Genomic DNA, 21,153 nt, shown 5'->3' with positions numbered 1-21,153 from the left:
GCATCAGCTTCCGCGGTGCGGGCGGAGGCGCTGAAAACTGCGTGAGAGCTTCTGTGGTGGCTGGCGTGAGGCGGCGGTTGCTCGTACCCCGCGGTGGCAATAGGCCGGAGCGGCGCTTGGCTGCGAGGGCCGTTCGAGGCTGCTTGCAGCTTTAATTATTATTATTATTATTATTCTCCCTCCAAATGAATTGGTCTTTTGGGGGCTTTATCATATTCAAAAACTCACCAAACTTGGCGGAGGCCTTAAGCCTGTTTCAAATTTACGTATTTTAAAGTCGACGCAACAATTGCAAAAGAAATGGCTCAATAGCGCCACCTTGAAATTTTCAAAGGACCCTTTGCTATTCACTTACTTCATCGTAGAGACATGAAATTTGGTACACTTGTAGAGCTCCCCAAGATGCTCAAAATTACAATTAATGTCATAGTGCAAGTATCACAGGAAGTCAGCCATTTTGGATTGAATGTCAAATTTTCACCCCATTTTTGCCATTTACAGCCTTCGTATTTGATCGAACTCCTCCTAGGGATTTCCATTGATCGGCTTCAAACTCGGTCAGTCTGTTCATAAGGCATGTCCCATCTAAAGTTATCAAAACTGTGAGTTTTTGAGTATGCTGATGGGGGGTAAGCAGGGGTCAAAGTTCACCTACTCGCCATAAAAAAATAAACTGCTATATCTCCTACACAGAAACTCACAGAGGCACCAAAGTTACTGTGATTGATCATCATCGGGTCTCCTACAATATCCTATGGTCAAGTGATGACATCACTTAGGCCACGCCCCTGAGAACAGGAAGTGTAATGTTTTACTGTGGACGGTCGCTATCTGACCCCTTTGACCTCATCAACATGAAACTGTGCCCAGACACAGAAAACATGTTGGTGTATTGGATTCCAACCCCGACCACATTCGATGGAGCAGGTGGGCGTGGCGGCGTGGCGAAGTGACCTCTAACGCCATCGCCATACGTTTGGCTCTCAATTCCACATTTTCGGGCCCAGCTGCTGCAAACTAACAAGGATGGATCGACATCACCTCCCCGACAGGAATCCATCACAATATTTGTGGGGCGTGGCCTAATTTCTCTATAGCGCCCCCTAGAAAAATTTAAATGATCAGCCCCAAGCCATGCTTTAACCTACAATTACGAAACGTTGTAGACATGTGTACCTTGTCAGGACTTACAAAAAAGTCTCTTGGAGCCATGGTCTAATCCCCACAGGAAGTCGGCCATTTTAGATTGAAGTTCAGATTTTGACCCCATTTTTGCCGTTTACAGCCTTCGTATTTGATCGACTCCTCCTAGGGATTTCGATTGATCGGCTTCAAACTCGGTCAGTCTGTTCATAAGGCATGTCCCATCTAAAGTTATCAAAACGGTGAGTTTTTGAGAATGCTGAAGGAGGGTTAGCAGGGGTCAAAGTTCACCTACTCGCCATAAAAACATAAACTGCTATATTTCCTACACAGAAACTCACAGAGGCACCAAAGTTACTGTGATTGATCATCATCGGGTGTCCTACAATACCGTATGGTCGAATGATGACATCACTTAGGCCACGCCCCCTGAGAACAGGAAGTGTAATGTTTTACTGTGAAAGGTCGCTATCTGACCCCTTTGACCTCATCAACATGAAACTGTGCCCAGACACAGAAGCCATGTTGGTGTGTTGAGGATTCTAATCCCGACCAGCTACGATGGAGCAGGTGGGCGTGGCGGCGTGGCGAAGTGTCCTGTAACGCCATCGCCATACGTTTGGCTCTCAATTCCACATTTTTGGGCGCAGCTGCTCCAAACTCACAAGGATGGATCTTCATCCACTCCCCGACAGGAATCCATCACAATATTTGTAGGGTGTGGCCCAATTTCTCTATAGCGCCCCTAGAAAATTTAAAATGATCAGCCCCAAGCCATGCTTTAACCTACAATTACGAAACTTTGTACACATGTGTACCATGTCAGGACTTACAAAAAAGTCTCTTGGAGCCATGGTCTAAACCCCAGAGGAAGTCGGCCATTTTAGATTGAAGTTCAGATTTTGATCCCATTTTTGCCGTTTATAAACCATTTCAGTAATTCGCCACTTGGGGTCAGTATTGCTCCACAAATGAAACAGCAGATAATCAGGATGAAGAACAATATCAGTATTTCGCCAGTAGGTGTCAGTGTTCCTCCACCGATGATAAACAGATCCACGGGCGGATGGGCGTGAAAACTTTGTGAGTGTGTTGCCATGACATTTCTAAAAGGATAGAAATGTCTCAGATAATTTTTGTTGAATTAAATCATGCAGTAAATGTAGCGTTTTCTTACTTCTTACAAACCATTTCAGTAATTCGCCACTCTGAGTAAGTATTACTCCAACAATGAAATAGAGTGGTTTAGAAACACAGCTGAAAATGATGAAAAATGACGAACTGTAGTACTTCGCTATGTGCATATGATTGGCTGTAAATGACACGTGGATCATCCGACTGACGCCAAATTGGATACGTATGACCTTTGTTGACCTCTAAAGAGAACAACAGCATTGAAATATATTTGACTCCACTGCGCGTCCTACATTAATCCGCCAGCTATATTTCCTCGCTAAAGCAATGAATCTATACCACATTTTTTTGCATCGTCAAGGATAGCCGCCGAACGCATAGATGCGTACCGCCTGGTGGACGGGCGCGGAAACTGCGCAACAACTTCTGTCTTAGCACGTGCGCAGCTTTGATGAAAACTGAGCAACAGCTTCCGCGGTGCGGGCGGAGGAGCTGAAAACTGCGTGAGAGCTTCTGTGGTGGCTGGCGTGAGGCGGCGGTTGCTCGTACCCCGCGGTGGACAATAGGCCGGAGCGGCGCTTGACTGCGAGGGCCGTTCGAGGCTGCTTGCAGCTTTAATTTTTATTTTATTTTTTTATTAAGCGTTATGTGCAGACACTGAAACGTTAATGCATAACGCTGTGGAAACTTGATCTGCCTTTCATATTGAAAGCTTTGGTGAAATGATCTAGAATGGCTGGACTCTGTTGAATTGATTTTCCTCTATGTTTATTGGAAATCTAAAGAAGGAGTTTATGTGGACTGCAAATCATAAGAAATGACTTCAGGACATCATTAGGCAGCATTAAACTTGCCGCGAGCTCAAAGGTTTTCTAATAAAAAATACTCTAATGGAAATCTGGCCAGATGCCATTTACATGATACCAAAAGTATGCAAGTGCAGCAAAAAGTGTTAATAGAAATAACATTATTTGGAGTGGTTATGTAATAGTAGGCATTCAACTGCACATTCAAGGAAAAATGTAGTCCCTGATATTTAGCTGCCAGCAGTTTGCTCTTTGTTCACTAACAATTTGTATGTTTTATTAAAATTGTCTTATAATAAAGGTAATTAAATTTATTCTCATTAAGAGATCAGGGTTCTGTTTTCAACTCATGGTACACTTCAATGTGACCACACAACTGAAAATAAGCACCATCAGGCTGGATTATTGATTAGAAAAAGCATAAGTTTGAGAGGTGAGCAGGACTGTTTAGTGGTTTTGAAGACGCAGTGTCACAGAAGGAAGACATCTTCAACGCAAAACAAAATGTATGCTTTTTTTTGTTTCTTTTGTATTATGAATAGTGGCTAATTGTTAATATATTATAGGGTTAGTGACTGTCTGTGCCTCTAAAGAGACTCAAACTTTATTTATGTATTTATTTATTTTTTGCTTGAATTGTTGGCAACACCTTCTGTTGAGATTAGCCTCACTTTCTGAATGTTCATTTTCTATCAATCCTAAATTTAGCCGAAACCGATAGTTACCCATCACTCCTATTAAAATGGAATGGTAATTAAACAGTTTGCACTACTTTTTGTACAGTCAGATGCATTCTTCAAATCTTACGTCTGTTTTAATTAGTATCACAAGGAATTTATTTCATGCACATTTTTATAGACTGGCATAATTAGATCTGAAAAACATCAACCACTGTTGATTGATATTTGCCTAGTATGCAGGAATAGTTTTATGCAACAAATGTGTTCTATTAGTTGTAGAAGGATCAAATAAAATGCATAAAGAATTAACTCTCTCCACAGGTGGTTGGGATACATCACGTTGCTACTCTTCGACGTTCTCATCTGCCTTCTCGTTCTATTTGGTCTCATTCGCAACTCAAAGGGAATACTTATAGCGTAAGTGTCATCATTTGGTCAATGTTTCCCCACATGAACTTGTTGTTTTAACAAGCAACAAGTTCATGTTCTTCATGTTATGTCGAAATTTCAACTTCCTATTTAAATTTTGCACAAAAATGTTCAGTTGACAGTGAACTTTGTGAATCTTTCTTTTTATTTTAATAGTAGTCCTGAATTTTGCAGAAACCTAAAAAAAAAAAGACCTAAGCAATAATTACAATGATTTTCTTTAAAAATAGAACAGAATTGTATTAGTATTTACTTCATAGATGTCGAGATCAAAAAACATTTTAGATTTGTTTTTTAGATAGGAGCCTTATGTTTTATTACCACAGAAACTGTTCACTTTGACCATGTAATTTAATCAGTTTTATTGTGGTAAGCCTCTTTTTTTGGAAGTGTACCTCTTGATGTAATAGTTCATGGTCTAATGCTGCTGAAGTGATCCCCTGACCTCCTCTTGCTTCCCACAGGGTGTGGTTGTTTGGTGTCGTTGCTCTTATTATCAGCTGGGTCTCCCTGGGGCTGGAACTGGCTGTTTCTGCGGTGAGTGTCTACAGGGAATGATCTTGTTTACTTTGTGGAACCGTTCTGTTTAACACAGGTAATTGTTCAATATGGTTATTCTGCTAGAATCTTGATGAAAGTGAAGTGAAATACTCAAATGATAGACTGTTAAATTCTTTAAACCTATAATAAAGCTGGATATAATACTCTAAATCTCAGAATGAATACATGTTTCTCAAATGCCATTTTCAATAAACATATTGAATATGTTGCTTCAATAAACACCTGTGTCCATTTTTTTTTTTTGGGTCACTTAGCTTTTTCCAGAAATCCTGAAGACTAATAACAATGATTAAGTCCTGTAATTGAAGCCTAGCAGCTGTTATTAGAACTGCAGCCGTGCTGTTACAGGGAAAGCTGTTTATTGAAAATGCACAAAAGAGCATTTTAAATCCAGTTTCTTTTTCATGTAGCTTTAATGGACATCTAGCTGATACAAGTTAATCTTCATTTATGCAAATTAAGAAATTATGCATTCACTTTATAATCTTTGTCTCTTGTGCCTGAATAAGCGTAAATAAGTTATTTTCAGCTGAGATTGAGCCAGCTTTTTCTTACCGCAATAAGTTTAATGTACATTAATTTCTTTTAGTGTTATTCAGGTTGATCATTGACTAATTTTAGATCTGAATTTTCTTGTTTTTAGAGCTCAAGTGACTTCTGTTTTGCTCCTGATACATATGTTACCACAGTAGTGGACCAATATGGGGTCATCGATAAAGGTATGATGCCTTCCATTATATTTTGATTCAGACACACACAGCAACATGCAGTCATGTCTAAAATTAGCAATCCGATCCATCATCTGCTAAATGGGAGTATTATTATGAGTGAATCTCATTTCTTCCTCTCATTCCTCTGATTGTTCCATGGTAATTAGACAAGATGACGTATTTTTTTTCATCCACAAAAAGCTCCCAAAAATTGCTGCTGCATCTGCATAAAGGTCAAGGGGAAATGGGTTGCCATTTGAAATGGCACAAAAGCCTCTCTAACACATCTCACTGTAGCAATTTCTGCTATTCGTTCCATGACAGGAGGCATGTCACAGGATAACAATTAAAGAGCCTTGGGTTTTCTTGTGTTTGTGTATGAGGGAGATATGAGGCGGAAAGGAGGAGATCAAAGACAGGAAATGAAAATGGTGTTTTTAAAATAAAACCGTTGTTCCTTGTCAACATCATCTCAGCTAAATGAGCTCTTTCCTGCTTTCTTCTTAAATATGATAGCTGCTGAATGCAGGCAAACAGAAATTAAAACGTCGGCTGTAATTAGGTGCTTTGCTGTTGATCCAAAGTGAGCAATAAGAACAGATTTACTATTTATTCAATAATCTGTCTTATAATTATGTTTTTATATGTTTTCAGCCTAAAACTTGAGACAAAATTATGTTTGAGCTTCATGCAATTTTTTGTACATTCACTATTATTTCTTTTTTTGACAAGTTTTTTAGATTACACTTTTTTGACTAATTCTACATTATAATTCTGCAATGCAAAACACTTGCCCATACAAGTGTTTACTCTCAATATTTTTTCCCTTCATCAGCTTTCACTTTTACTGTAACAGTGTTTTACTACAATATTTGATTTAGCACTTTCTCTGCTACATATATTTAAACAAGAAATATTGTTTCACATCACGTTCTCTAGTCCTACCTGTCTTGCAGTTTTATAATCTGAATTAAAGAACCCAGATCCTTACTCTATACATCTAAAGCTATCTGCATTTTGTGATTTGTTTGCTTCAACAATTGGATTGAAGGTAGTTTAGCTGATTCTTTGCTTAGTCAGTTATTCTGATTGCCAGCCTTTTAAAATTTCATGAAGTTAAAAATAAAACACAAATCAACTAAATAGATACTCCAGTGAATCTATCAGTGTTGCTCAGTCAGATGATTTTTTAATGACTGTATATTTCAAGACAGCAGAGATTAGCAAACCGATCATAAAAAAAAGCCCATAAAGTTTTCTGAAGACAGAAACAAATGTAAGACAATGAGACAGAGTAAACCATTGTCTAAAGATTATTCCCGTCTCTCTGTTTCACTATTAGTTTGTCCATTTGTCTCTTCATCCATCTTTCCATCCATTTGCCCATCATCTTTTTGTGATTAATCATGATAAGTCAAGAATTGAAATAACTGGTAACTGTTTTAGTAATAGATTAATTGTTATATGGCATATATAGACTGAAAAGAGAGGCTAGTTGCTGAAGGAACATTTAGAGCAGTAATGAAATCAAAACTGTACATGAAATATATACATTTAGCATTTTAGCTTAAAGAAATCTCTTTCTGAAAATATATTCTACTCATAAGTTCTCAAGTGGCATAGTTTTAGAAGTCTGAGTATTTGCACTGGATTATTATGCAGACCATCGTTAATAATGATAAAACTGCTTATTTTATCATTAACAGCACTATTAATAAATTACCAAAGATATAGGTGTCTGAAGCAACAATCACTGAGATCAGAGAATCTGCTCTTCCTAATGTTCTCGCTCGTCAGCGAGAACATTAGGAACACACGCACAGAGACCTGTGCGTGTGTTTTTCCTTCCTGTGTCGAAAACATTTCACCGGTGTTCATTTGTGTTGAATCTCCTGACTCAGCAGAGAGTTTGAATGTCACCAACGTTATGTGTCAGTTTGGTGGCGGCGGTGTTCACAGCTTGGCTCTGTGTCGCAGTACTTCTGAGTCAGATGTGAAGGATTCCTCATCGACGGAAGTGCGTGGCGATTGCAAGCCTTAGCCTCTAATCATTCTAATCCTCTCTGGTTCACTTTGTACTGAGAACAGAATTCAAGTTTGCAATAACAGCACTGATGATGTAACGGGTTTTGGTGTATTTACAAAGCTGTGTGCTGTAGGAGGAATTATACCTGCACTTCTCACTTGGTCTGTATTAGCTACAGGGATTTAAAATAGTTAATTTAACGTTTATGTATCTTTTCTAAGGTTTGAGAGTTCAGGATTGTCTCGTACATAGTTATATTGGTACTGACTTGTTGCAAGCTGTCACAAGATAACAAAACTTTAAAGACAGAAGATAGAACCTAGTGTGGGTAACACATTCTCAGAACATATTAAAGGCAAAAATACTCTCTGAATTGAGATTTTTATGCTTTCTGTTCATTTGTTTTGCATTTACCTTCCTCTCTCTTCTCACATGGCATTGCTTTATTTATAAAACCCTCTTTATTGCAGCACAAGCAGATTAAACTCCATCAATGCTGCAACTCTGCCTTTGCATGAAATCTGTCTGAAGTGGGTTGAAGTAGATTCAGGAGTTTCCACTGTGTTTTGTGACCTTCTGTTAAACTTATAGCACTGGTCAGTTTTCTCAGATACTTACCAAGATTAAACAGGCTTCTGGATTTTAGCAAATTAATGACAACCAGTTGACAGTCATTGGACTGAATGATAATGTAGAAACTGCTAAAACGGTAATTATGTTGTCTCAGTCAAATAAGAATCAATGTATGCTTCTCTAACATGTTCTTGTCTCTGTTCCTCTCAGAGATCCTCCAGTACTACCTTATCTGCAGTCCGGACCAAACCAACCCCTTCCAGCAGGTTTGTTGTACTTGCATTTTACAACTACAAATTTGTTTACTCTGAAATGTTAGCTTAATGTGTTTACAGCTCAAATCGAAGGGATGATAACAAAAATTGCTTGTTTAGCAAGTTTTTTTTTTTTCATGCCTCTGCAGCAGTTCAGTGCATTCCTTTCTCAGGGAGTTCATCTGATGCACCACAGCATGCGTCCATGCTAATAGGATTGAGCCTGTGCAAACGGCACTCATTAAACATTTGTTTGCACACCAGCACAGTCTGTGCAAAGATGTTTTTAGAACAGCATAATGAATTTATTTTCTTGAATAACAGTTTATTTGATGATCCAAAAGAAAGACAAATGCAGCACCTCCAAATAACAAACTTGAAATGAAAACTGTTATTGATCTCTAGTAGGTGTTTGTGACGTTCTGTTTATAAAAGGAACAAAGAAAAAGCTTGTACGACAACATAAAGCAGTACTTTTGCTTCCTTATTATAATCTCCACTGAGCTATTTGAGTACATGACACTTGTTTTGTTTATTTTGTTTTTGCCGTTTTAAAATGTTCACTTTTCTTGCTTTTCAGTTTGACTCCAACATCTCAGTTGGAGTGAAACTGAGATGCACTGAGCTCTGATCTAAAAGTTTAAATGAAAATGTTTAGCTTCAGCCTGGAGAAATGTTCTTACATTTTTTTACTTTGGAGAAAAACCTTCAACTCAAAGCTTTGCCATGTTTCTGTGGCATATTCCTGTTGATGTCAAACTTGTTTCTCAAAATGAATTATCTGCATCTTATATGGTCAGCCCACATCAATAAATCAAAACCTTTGAGTGCTTCTCATGTCAAGGGATGACGTGGTTATTGGAGTGTTCATATATCAGAGTATAGATGGCTTTGTGCTTTTAACTTTTATAATGCCTTATAAAAGTGAAATAGAAATAGCCGTTGAAGGTTCCTAGTGATATTTCTGATAATTGTAAAACTTTTATTTGCACACGGTCGTCACTCACTTTGTCAATTTTTTTCTTTTTCAGAAGCTTTCAGGGAGCCATAAAGCATTAGTGGAGATGCAGGACGACGTGTCTGAGCTGTTGCGCTCTGCCACCAGAGAATACATACAGACCCGGGTAAGCTATGAGGGGCTGAAACTGTGTCTTAGTGAAAGGAATCAGACTGAGCTGCAGACGGGGGAGCTGGCTCTGTCCATCATAACCATCAGCTGATGGCACACCTGGGACCTGCTTTATGTCCATTTAGATGCATTAGGCTTTCACTGTGCCTGGTCCACACAGCATCGGTATTGTCTATCGGTGGTTTGTAGTCTGTTGATGGCGGCATGAATGAGAGCTGATGATAGGAACACAGAAGGGCATGCTTCCCTCTTCACCGACACGCACAGAGAAATGTGCTGAGGCTGTCCAAATTATTTTGTCAGGCAAGCTGATGTGTTTCCAGCTAAAGATGGAGATAACATGTTGACTAGAGGAAAAATGGAGGCAGTCTATTAAAATTATCATGAATTAAAATCTGCTTTTCAGCTCTTACTGCTGTATATTTCTGAAAGGCTGTTCCCAGATAAATGCGCTTTGAATGAATAATAGAGAAATAACTCGCTTCCGTTTTAGATATGCAGCTCTTCTGCTTCCATTCCTGAGTGTTTGAGTTGTTTAGCAAGCAGGAACAGAAAAATGTTGCTCAAGGTTCTTAGCTTATCGTGTTAACTCTGAATATTTCTGATTTTCTTGGTGTTTCAGCTGTTCAATTATGCAGTTTTTTCTTCTCCATTTCTTCCCAGGGAAGTTTGGAAGAGATTCAGGGGGTTCTGAACACCACTGAGATCAGCCTTCATCAGCTCACGGCGCTGGTGGACTGTCGCAGCCTGCACATGGTGAGCAGAGATGGCAAGCCGAGACACTGTCTCGTGGCGCTGCTCCGAGCAGGAAACTGATTCGTTCAGGCAGTTTTTACAGCAGCTAACTTGTATAAAGGAACTCATCTTTGATGCCTGAGTTTTCACTCTAGTTACATTTTGGTGTCCTGTACTTGTCTATTCTGCTGTGTTATGAATTCTTCAGTGCTCCCCAATTCATAAGTCCCAGGATGCACATCCAAAATCATTTGAAATTAAAACTATTTTTATACAACTTTCTTGGTATATATCACCTTTTCATTTTAACCCACATCAAAATCATGAATACACTCAAAGGACAGGTGGTAGCAAAATATATCAATGAAATCACCATTAAATAGCTGTCTATGCATTTCATGAGTAATTCTTAAAGTTAAATATTTAACTTGTTTTTATTTTCTTCAGTCAACCCCAAAATAATGAGAAAACTGGATGCTTTTTATTTAACAATAAATAAAAAAAAAACATTTGAACTTTTGTACCTACAATTCCATTTATGCAAAGAAATCCATTGAAAAACTCATGCTTAGTTTATTGTTGGGTAAGTTAAAAAAATCAAAACTACATTTTGATGATTTTAGATTTTAAAAATTATACTTTTTTTGGCCCACAAGGATTTTTGAGGTGAGCATTTTGGGGTCCACATGATAAAGTGTGAACACCCATGCTTTAGAGTTCTGAGGACTACATAAAAAGTTATGGCGGATCAGATTTAACCGACAGGGCTCGACTTTGATACTTGCTGTAAGGATTTTTGACTGTAGGCTGAATTTGTCTTGCAGGACTATGTTCAGGGCATGACAGGACTGTGCTATGATGGACTGGAAGGCCTCATCTACCTCTTGCTCTTCTCCTTCGTGACTGCGCTCATGTTCAGCTCCATCGTCTGCAGCGTGCCTCACACCTGGCGCGGCAAGCGGTGAGATATCGGCTGCCTTCTTGGAAAGTTCCACAAACGTGGCCGTTCAAAAGCTTCCGTGCCAAACTTATACTCAGAGTTTTATGTGGAATGATTAATAATTCAAAAGGAAAAGTGATTAATCATTTATGGTTAAAAAAAATCAGCTTTTTAGGTTTTTTTCTGTAAGCTTTGTATCAGAATGAAGACAACAATCCATCCACCCCAGAAGACTCCAGATGCTTTCTCCACCTAAGTGTGCCATGTTGACCAAAATCTATCACAACCTTTCGCTTGATCTTCAGCAAAAATATAACATTATTCAGATTTCTTTTTCCCATTAGCAGCAGGAGAATGACTGCAGGGTTGCTACTTGGAAAATGGTTCCAGCTCCCTCACATAATTAACTGATTACTCCTTATCAAAAGAGAGGGTTTGTTCATCAGATTTAACTCAGCTGGTGCTTCCTGTCGCAAAGCAAAAAGCTCACGCTTTTACCAGTCTGTTGTTTCCAGTGTTCTCCGCTAAGCTTGTTAGCAGTCGAGTCGTAATGAAGCATGGAAGCTAATTATTTCAGCACATCTGGAATCGCAGCACAGGGGCAGGTTATGACTGGGATTTACAAGCAAGACCAACATTTCTTTAGTGTTTTGAGCCATAATTATGCTGTTTGGAATCAACTCCCAACATGCATGTGTGATGAAACCTGTTAGGAAAGTATAATAAATGCAGTGATGATGTCATAAATATGGTATGATGGAAGTCAAGCAGGTGGTGGGCATGAACTCCAGGGGGAGACGTGTACTATTTTTATTTTTCTAATAGTCTGGGTTCCAGATTTTTATCTCAACAGAAGCAAAATATATTTGTTGTGACCATTTTAGTTGAAACAGAACAAACTGCACTGGTATATTTTTGCACAAGGTTTTTATAATTCTGCATCTTGTTTGTTTTTTTTTGTTTTTTTCATTTTTGGGGTTCAATCTAAAAAGGCTAAAAGTCGCAGGAGGGAAAATGTGACGGTGTGGCAAGTTTTTGCTCCATTGTCATCATTGAGGTAGATCAGAGGTGCCCCCTGGTGGTCGTTTAAAATTCAATGAGTTTGTTTTTTTGTTGTTTTTGCTTTCTGCAGGAGCGATGAGGACAGTGTAGATGAGTCTCTGAGCCCCGGCGGGCGGCAGACCCACGACAGCCTGTACCGGGTCCACATGCCCAGCCTGTACAGCTGTGGCAGCAGCTATGGGAGCGAGACGTCCATTCCTGCTACAGCCCACACCGTCAGCAACGCTCCGGTCACAGAGTACATGTAAGGTCCCACCTGCCTAAAACCATGCAATAGGAGACTGTAACTGAAAGCAGAAGTGGTTGATGTATTTGTATGCCATGTTCTTAACTCTGCACATTAAGGCAGATTTCTTTTTTTTTTTATAATTTCCTCTTGTTGTCAAGAGGAAGTTTATGTGACCCCAGAGAGAAGCTTAGTTCCCCCCATAGTCAGCAGATGCAGCTGTTTCTCTCCAGCTGTGATGGTTGTGAAACCCAAAGCTCTCTGAGGCTTCATGCTAATGAAACTGGGGGATGGGGATACTTCAGTTTCTAACTTTGTGCAAAACCTTGGTGGAAGCAAAGTTTAATGCCTGTTCTCTTTAAAATCCTTATGTGCATGTATACAAAAATGTACACTACTGACATTTTGTGATGTTAATAGCAAGACTTTATCTTTCTGCATAAAGAGAAAATAAAATCTCCAGGGTGAAACAGCAGGGGTAACCTTGTGGCATAAATATGCATCATGTTAAACCAGGTGTGTCAAACTCCTTTTCGTTTTGGGCCAAATCAAAATCATGAAGGCTCTTAAAGGGCCGGTTGTGCCAGAATTGATAAAACCTGTTCACAAACTGTTAGTATGTCAATAAATTCTTAAAATTACATAATAATATTGAAGATCTTTTCTGTCCCTTCAGGGACTAATAATAAATGTGACTTTTTATTTACTCGCTGTATAAATCATGGACTATAGAGATACACCAACTGAATTCTCAAGAAACTGGAGGGATTGATTGATATAAATTGGCAGTAAACAGATAAAAACTGCATTGATATGATTGATGATATAATATTTAATCACACTTAGTGTTTAGTCTAGACTGTAGAGGGCCACAACAAAAGCTACGGCGGGCCGGATTTGGCCCCCGGGCCTTGAGTTTGACGCATGTGAACTAATACTTTGTTGATCTCAATACCAAAGTCATCCCCCTAAAATTGGAGAAAAGAAAAAAAACGGGATTTTTTTCTGAAAGTAATGAAGAAGCAAGACTGAAACTGGTCAGAGCGACAGCAGAATGGATGGAACTGCAGGGATTTCCAAGTACTTGTTTAGTAAAAATTTCCTCTAGTGAACTAAAGATTAGGTTTACAAGAAATATTTTCTTTAGAAAACATCCAGGCCTGTCTAGACTCTCTCAAACCTTTGTAAACTAATGTGTCATGGTCTGATGAAGCCTACTGTAGTTGTAATGTTTGGGCCACAATCCTAAAATTTAGCGCCACCTAAAGAAGACAATACCCACTGGAAAAGATGATGGTGACAGCATCTTCCTCTGGGGTTACTTATCTTTAGATGAAACTGAGGATTTTATCAATGCGGTTCTAACTATTGCTCTTATTTGTCTCCACGAATTCAGCAATCGACAAGAAAGATAAGAGTTTTCATTCCTTCATTGTTCAACTAAATAAAGCACTAAATAGTTTGAGCTGACAATTAAAGTTGGAAAAATTTGGAGAGTCGTTCGGAGGATGAGTGGACAAACATTACTAAGTTGAGAACACAAAGTATTAATATTTGTGTTTGAGGAATAGTAATATGAATATTTGTATTCGTTTTAAAAGGTTTGCATTTCATCTGAGTTTTAAAGCTTTATTGTTACTGTCAGACAAAACTTCATAATTGTTTTCTTATAAAAATCAGCTCTAGTAATCATGTCTGTTGGAGGTTTAGTTTTTACATTTCCACTCAAGCTATTTAAAAGAGCAACTTTGATTCAACTGTATGGATTTACATTTAATTTCCTGAAAACATATTTTTGGAAATGCAAGGATTCTATCTGACAGCAGCAATAATTGAAAAAAATACTGAACTGATGCATTATTGTCTCCTTTTTCACGTCACAAAGACCTGCATTTTAAATGAGTTGTTTAGATGTTTGCAGGTTAACTTATATATGAGGTGTGTATTTGATATGTGTGTGTGTGTGTCCTCTTCTGCAGGGCTCAGAATTCCAACTTCCAGAACTCTCGGTGTGAAAACACGCCACTGATCGGACGCGAGTCTCCTCCTCCCTCTGTAAGTTTTTGTTTTCTTTTGTATTTGTTGTTTTTTTTTTTTTTTTGAACCAGCAGACTGCTGGTACAATATCTTAATAAGTAACAGCATCTGTAGTGACCTTTAAGCAGATGTGGTGTGTATTTTGCCCCTCAGCCCTTAGGAATCAATCACATCCGTCAAACATATGAGCCATGCTGTTTTTCTGAATAAGCTTTATTAAACAGATCTCTGAGGTTCACTCCTGTATTCAGGATTGTTTCAGTTTGTTCCCAGTAAAGAATATAGAGTTGATCTGAGTTATTTAGCCCCGACACACCCCGGCCTTGACCCCTCCTCTAGAAACCCTGCTCTCCCTCGTGTCTGTGTGTCTACTTGGACCTGGACGCTGCTTTGTGCATCTGCTCTGTACTCTCTTCTTGTCGTTCTTTCTCTGCGAACCCATCCAGTTGTATTTGACTGCCGCGGACAGTAACAGCGGTCACTGCTGGCAGTTAAAGCCCTCGGAGAGTTCAAGATCGTTTTGGTAACTTCATCTGCTTTACTACCAGGTACAAAACATGGCCGCCCGCCCGCCTCCCCACACCTGCTGGCCTGTTCTCCCTCTGTGTCACCTCCCAGAGTTCTGGCTTTGCTGACCCCATTCTAAGGTCCCAGCGGTGGGATTTTAGGGAACCCCCCCTCCTCATATACCCCTTCCTCTCTCCTCTGCTGTCCTACCTGGTGTCTAATCTGATGTTTGTATCCTGTCCTGGGCTGCATGCTTGCCTCCCCCTCCCAAACCTACAGGAACATGTGAAGCTGCAACTCTTCCCTGAATCACTGTAGCATATGAATTCAGTGGTGAAATTATAAATCCCTTCCAGCATTTTTATGACTTGTATTTTCTTGAGTACTTTTATCGAGGGCCAAAAATGCTCCAATTTAATAACTAAATGAGCGCTTCTGCTTAAGAAATCACTATAAAAAAAGAATGCATATATGTTTATTTTGGTATTCTGGTAGATTAGAATTGCATAACTCATTGTGGAAATCATCACTTAAGTTTTAAATTATTTTAAAATCCTGCAAAATTTTTGTATTTTTATTATTTTGTATTTTTGCTTTGCCATGGCCCATCATGAATTGATTGCAGCCTTCATTGTGGCTCATTGAATATTTTCTGATATTTTATATTTCAGATCAGTCACCATTTTACCTGTTGAGTTAAATAGGTGAGAAAACTGTTGTAAACCATAATGATTTCACTTTTTTTTTTTTTATCGGCTTTATAAATTGTTGGAATATTTAAATACATAAAAATACTTAACTTACTGTGTATTTTCAGTTTTATCACAATATCTAAAAAAATTTCTTTATCTAATTGTTGCACTTTTGGTCCTCAATTTGATTGACTTTATAATATGTTTATTTTGTTTAAATAATGCATAGGTGAAAGCATAAAGTCACATTTAATTCAGCAAAAACCTTCTTTTTTTTAACATTAATAAAAAAAATGCAGGCAGAGTGAGTGGAGGCAGAGGACTCTTTCTCTAATACAGAGAAAAACATCCACACAGAAACACAAGAAGTGTTTCTCCATTTTGTTTTGTCATCCCTCTCCTCTTCTCATCCTCGCCACATGGGGCCCAGGTGATAATATGGACATTTTCAAAATAAAAGTTTTTATTGGATGCATGTGAATGCAGCCAGTAGTTTTACACAAAAGACCGTCGCAGCTCTTCTCCTGATCTCATGGAGAAGATTACAAGTCCAGCATGTTAGAGGTCTCGATAAAACCAGAACTTTGAATATCTGGTCTTGAGACTAAAATGGAGACCTGGCTAGAGTGCCGCTACAAGATTCTACCATTCTCTTTCCTGTAGTAAATATTAAAAGCATGCAGATCATGAAGTTGTAGTAACTTCATGGTCTGCATTATGCAGTTAAGTTGATATTGAAAAGAGGAAGTTCTGGTGTTTTTTGTTGGGTTTATTTTTTTAATCATATAAAATGCATCTGAACCTAAATGCATCCAAGATGGTCGCCTCCACAGGAGTGAAATGCAGCCCCTGTTATGTTCATTTTCCTCGCATCCATACATGCATGGATCCGTTCCTCCTCTATATAAATGTCTGGCTCTGTTGGTCTACACACAACAGGAAGAAAAACGATTCAAACTACAGCAGAGTTATATTGACAGTTCCTTTTATTTGTCTCCTGTAATTTTTTTTTCTGTGATTTTGATGTCCCTGTAGAAAGATAGTCTAAGATTTTCTCTTTTTAGTGTTTTGTTGTTTTTCCTTTTGACTTTGTATTTTGTATAGTTATTACAGTTATCTAATCAATATTTAGTGAAATTCATGCATTTTTTACACACAAGCTCCAAAAATCTCTTTCCATCTATAAAAACTGTGTGTTGCTGTTGAATGAGAAAATCCTACACGAGATTTTGTAGTTTTTTTTGAGACCAGACAGAATTTTTTTTTTAACCTTTTTCTATGTATGCATGTATAAAGAGTAAAACAATAACCTATTTTCGTCTGGTTCGTCTTTACAGTACACCTCCAGCATGCGGGCAAAGTACTTGGCCAACAGTCGACCCGATCCCAACAACCCTCCTTCTCATTAAGTCTCTCCGCTCTCCACCGGTCTGCAGTGCTGCACATCTCTGAAGCCTCTCCTCAACTGATCAGTCCCATTTCTTCTGCTTCCTGCTTGTTTTCTCTCTATCAGTTTATTTGAACCAAACATGCTTTCTCCTGCTTGGCTGAAGCAGAACCAGAGGACATGCATCAGATTACAAACTGAGTCAGAAGTACAGATGTACACTCCATTGTTTATCTTTGCACGCATCATTAAGGGTCCTGCAACTGAACTCCTGAGCTGATCCGATGCAACAACTTTTAGCTATAATTCATGATATCAAACATGGCGGTTTAAGTACTGTAACATACTCTGTGTTTACTCTGGAATCTGTAGATATGATCTTTCACACTCAGCTTAGATCTACTTTTTCCATTGATTAGATTAACTTTAGCTTGTTAAGACTCTACTGTTTTTGAAGCTTGAATCGTACTGTACTTGTGGCACATCCAACACAAACTAACACACTTGGCTTATAGTGACATTCTATGTTAAGTCTGTTGTCTGGGACCAGTTTTTCTGTGGTATTGCATGTTTGACCACAGTCTTGTTTCTTTCTTCTTATTGGTTGACTTTTTCACAGCAGTTGCGACTCACTTGTGAAGCTCTGACCTGACACGTCTTTTATTTGGTTAAATGAAACGAGTTGGAATTTATTTTTCCAGCAGATGACTGTGAAAAAGACAAGTGTGTGGTCGCTTCAAGGGCTTAAGGATAAGTTGGAGTTCCCTGTATCTTAACTGCCTGTAATGCTCTCTGTGATTCAAACTGGTCACACTCAAAAAAAATGCAGCAGTAATCGTCCCAGTAGGAGTTTCGACTTGATAAAAATGGCTTTTTCTCTAGAGGCTTTTCTGGAGGAAATGTAATGCATTTGCAATGCGGTGCCTCAAATGTGTTTTAGCATTTATGTAACACTCAGAGAAAGTAGTGGGTGCTGTGAAAGGATTGTGAAATCTTCAACTTTCTGTGAAAAAATAAATTGAAATTCTTTTTCTGAAAATGATCTGTTGCAGCATGACAAACCTTCAAATGTGGAGTGAGTTGTTTTGCATTTCGGCTGCCTCTGCTTGCTTCTTAAGATGTGATCTGTGTAAGAAGTGATGTTGAGACTGTGCCAACAACTAAAGCACAAATCTTTTAGTATCTCAGTAACTTTTTAGATGTTTTCTTTTTCCGCCAGCAGCTCCCGAGAGGCTGTGAAACAAAAAATGAGCCTGAGTTTTTCAAAACAATATTTTTTTTTTCTTTGATAATTCACTGATGCAGTCTGGGTTTTTGTTTTCTTTTTTGTAGTAGTAGTATTGATCTTTTTGTAATGTACCGGTAAAGATGATTACAAAACATTTCCAACTCTGAAATCTTTATTTTTTCTTTCTTTAGAAAGCCTGTGATTCATTTTAAGGCGTTTCTTTATTTTACTTTTTAAAAAAATTATGTAAATATAAATAGACTTGTCTGTTTTTTTTTCTTTTGTGTAATAGATCTGTTTTTTATACATAATTTTGTAATGTGTTCTTGTAAAGGCTGTGGTCATGTTGAAGCTTGAATGCTGTGTTTTGAAATTAAAGGAACTTTTAACTGAAGTGCGGAGGCTGCTGGGGTCGTTAATGCGAACAAATCTTGAAACAGAACAAACACCAGGGAGCAGCAAAGCTTCACTGCTCTGATCTTCTTTTGCAACAGATGAACCTTTGTGCTTTTTCCAACTTAAAAAACAAATTTAAAGTTAAAGCTTTGAAGCCCTGGAAGTAAAAAAAAAAAAACACTTTTCCCCCAGCTATACCTGAACACTGATCATGCAGGAATATATCAAAGCAATTTCATTTGTTTTCCTTTATTCCCTTTTAGACAAATACAATTGTCAGAATTAAAAAAAAAAACATTTTCTATTATGACAGCTGCAGGATCATGTTCTGAATTTTTCTCTTCCTTCTGATCCAACATTGTAAGTTTTTTTTTTGCTAATTTTCTGTGAAGCCTCACTCGTATCTAATACTTCAGAACAAATTTAACCACCAAAGAGCCTGCAGATAAAAATAAAATAAAATTTGACAAAGGAATAAATAAAAAGAGAAGTTGGTCCATTTATTTGACAGTGATGCAGTTGGTAGGTCTATCTATCCTAAAGTTCTGACCTTGCATGGTTCTCCTGCCACAATTCAAAAACATAATTGATTCATCTAAATTTCATTTAGATACCACTGGGAATAAACAGTGGATGAACAATCACAGAAACAAAATATACTATTCCTTTAGAGGTTTTAACATTTCTGGCTGTGATGAATATAATCTAAAAAGCCCAAATTATTTGACATTTATTAACAAAACAGGTTTCTAACTAAAGCTTAATAATGGCCATAAGTGTGTAATAAAAGTCTAGAGTGTATACAACTCACAGGAATTATAACAAGGCTACTAAAGTTATATATATATATATATATACATCTGTTTGTTCATATTGGATCTAAATGAGTGTAGGTATTTCTTATGCAGTGGTGCAGATGAAAAAGCCAGACTTCTGTGTCTGACCTCGCCTCATCGACAGCAGGCGGGGAGGTCAGTGTCAGCGCCAGGCCACCAGTCTGGTTTTGTCACTTCCTTTGTGGCCCCAGGCAGCTGCTGTCCTCCGAAAACACACTTTCCAAGTTTGACATTTGGAACAGAAAATAGCTTTCAACCTCACTTGTGCTCAGCTAAAAGCAGCTATTACTCGTATTTTCCTGAATTTAAAAAAAAACTCTGTAGAACCTCCTCAGGTATTTAAAGCATCAAACACTGATAGACTGACAAAGATGAGAGCATCTCCTGATCGCCTGCCGCTTGTCGTGGAATAACTGCAGATCAAACAAAGCATAATGGAGACAGGGAAGTTTTTACAGCTTGTTCAAAAACTCAGAGAACTGAACATGCAAATGAAATTTCACACGGCCCCACTGTTGAGGAAATTGAATTACCCTGCTTGTTGCTGAACTGGAGGAATGCATTACTAATGCTTTGAGGTGAAGAGCTGAATGGAGAAGAGGAGGAGAAAGAAGAAGGGGAGGGAGCCCCCCTCCATACACACATGGACACTTCCTGAGTTGGACTGGGCTCTCTGCCAAGCTGTCGGACCATGGCTCTCCTTCTTCTCAGTGTTGAGCAGCTGCAAGGCAGCAAAGCAAGTATAAAGTGAGATAACCCCCCCACCACCCACCAGTTCCCCCACATCAAGGCAATTCAACACTCCGATTTTTTTTTTTCTCTTTTATCAGACCCAAACACAAGGGAGACGGACGTCACCTCCGCCTGAGACCTCTCTGATGGACCTCGTGTCTAAAAGACATTCTTCTGTCAAACAATAACGTTGTGACGATGTATCAGAGTACCAACTGTTTAAATGTGCGGGTTTTCCACGAGTTTGGAAAAAACTGAAAATGTCTACATTGTTGATTTTTTTCTTGCAAAAGGTTCCATAAATATTTAATGCCCTTGACTTTCTGACTGCATGTAGTTTCAGCTTATGTCAAAACATCAAGTAAAACATGAGTCTTGGTCATATTGTTCTCATTTTCCTCTCATACCTCAACTTACTGTCATCACAGTGAAGATAAAGCGGCGGACTACAAAGGCACCTCTTTATTTCTTCTTCAGATGGAGAAAAAAAAAGAAACAAACCGCCTGGGGCCTATTGTATCAAAGTGTAAACAGCTGCCATGCTTGGGAAGGATGTACTTACTGTACAATAGTGAAGAAAGCACATACACCACATATAACATTATTACACAATATACTCATGATTAGGTTTATAATCCTCATGAATGAATGAATGAATAAATGAATGGAGTAACTGATTTAATTTGATAGTCTGATGATTGTAGTAAAAATCAACACCAGTCCATACAGTGAAGAACTGGATTGAACATAGAAAATGGGTCAATGTTCCTCCACATTTTTCACCATCTTATTCTCTCCAACTCTATGAGATTCCTCTACAACCTCAGGGTCTTGTATTTGGCCCGTTGTTGTTTGTCTTGTACATGTTGCTCGTGGGGTTAATCTTTGAGAAATATAATGGTCCATGTCATCTCTTTGCCAACACTCAGG

The 21,153-nt window shown here is 38.4% G+C and overlaps 1 protein-coding gene across 2 annotated transcripts in view; it reads left to right on the top strand.

Moving 5' to 3' along the window:
* Positions 1–17,644, top strand: part of ttyh3a (tweety family member 3a) — a 51,645-nt gene extending 34,001 nt beyond the window's left edge. The window contains exons 5-15 of one of the 2 annotated variants that reach the window (XM_055021539.1): positions 4,085–4,180; positions 4,657–4,729; positions 5,397–5,472; positions 8,273–8,328; positions 9,348–9,440; positions 10,109–10,201; positions 11,005–11,141; positions 12,253–12,426; positions 14,388–14,463; positions 14,892–14,993; positions 16,982–17,644. In XM_055021539.1, coding sequence (XP_054877514.1) covers positions 4,085–4,180; positions 4,657–4,729; positions 5,397–5,472; positions 8,273–8,328; positions 9,348–9,440; positions 10,109–10,201; positions 11,005–11,141; positions 12,253–12,426; positions 14,388–14,463; positions 14,892–14,972 — 955 coding nt within the window. In that variant the 3' untranslated portion in view covers positions 14,973–14,993; positions 16,982–17,644. The remainder of the gene's footprint in view (positions 1–4,084; positions 4,181–4,656; positions 4,730–5,396; positions 5,473–8,272; positions 8,329–9,347; positions 9,441–10,108; positions 10,202–11,004; positions 11,142–12,252; positions 12,427–14,387; positions 14,464–14,891; positions 14,994–16,981) is intronic. The other variant, XM_055021540.1, reaches the window with a different exon arrangement.
* Positions 17,645–21,153: the final 3,509 nt, after the last annotated feature.

The sequence above is a fragment of the Poeciliopsis prolifica genome, unplaced genomic scaffold (genome assembly GCF_027474105.1).
Source record: "Poeciliopsis prolifica strain line A6 unplaced genomic scaffold, Auburn_PproV2 SCAFFOLD077, whole genome shotgun sequence".
NCBI classification, from domain to species: Eukaryota; Metazoa; Chordata; class Actinopteri; order Cyprinodontiformes; family Poeciliidae; genus Poeciliopsis; species Poeciliopsis prolifica.
The sequence above is the reverse complement of the archived record's forward strand: the minus strand, read 5'-3'. Positions and strand labels throughout refer to the sequence as shown.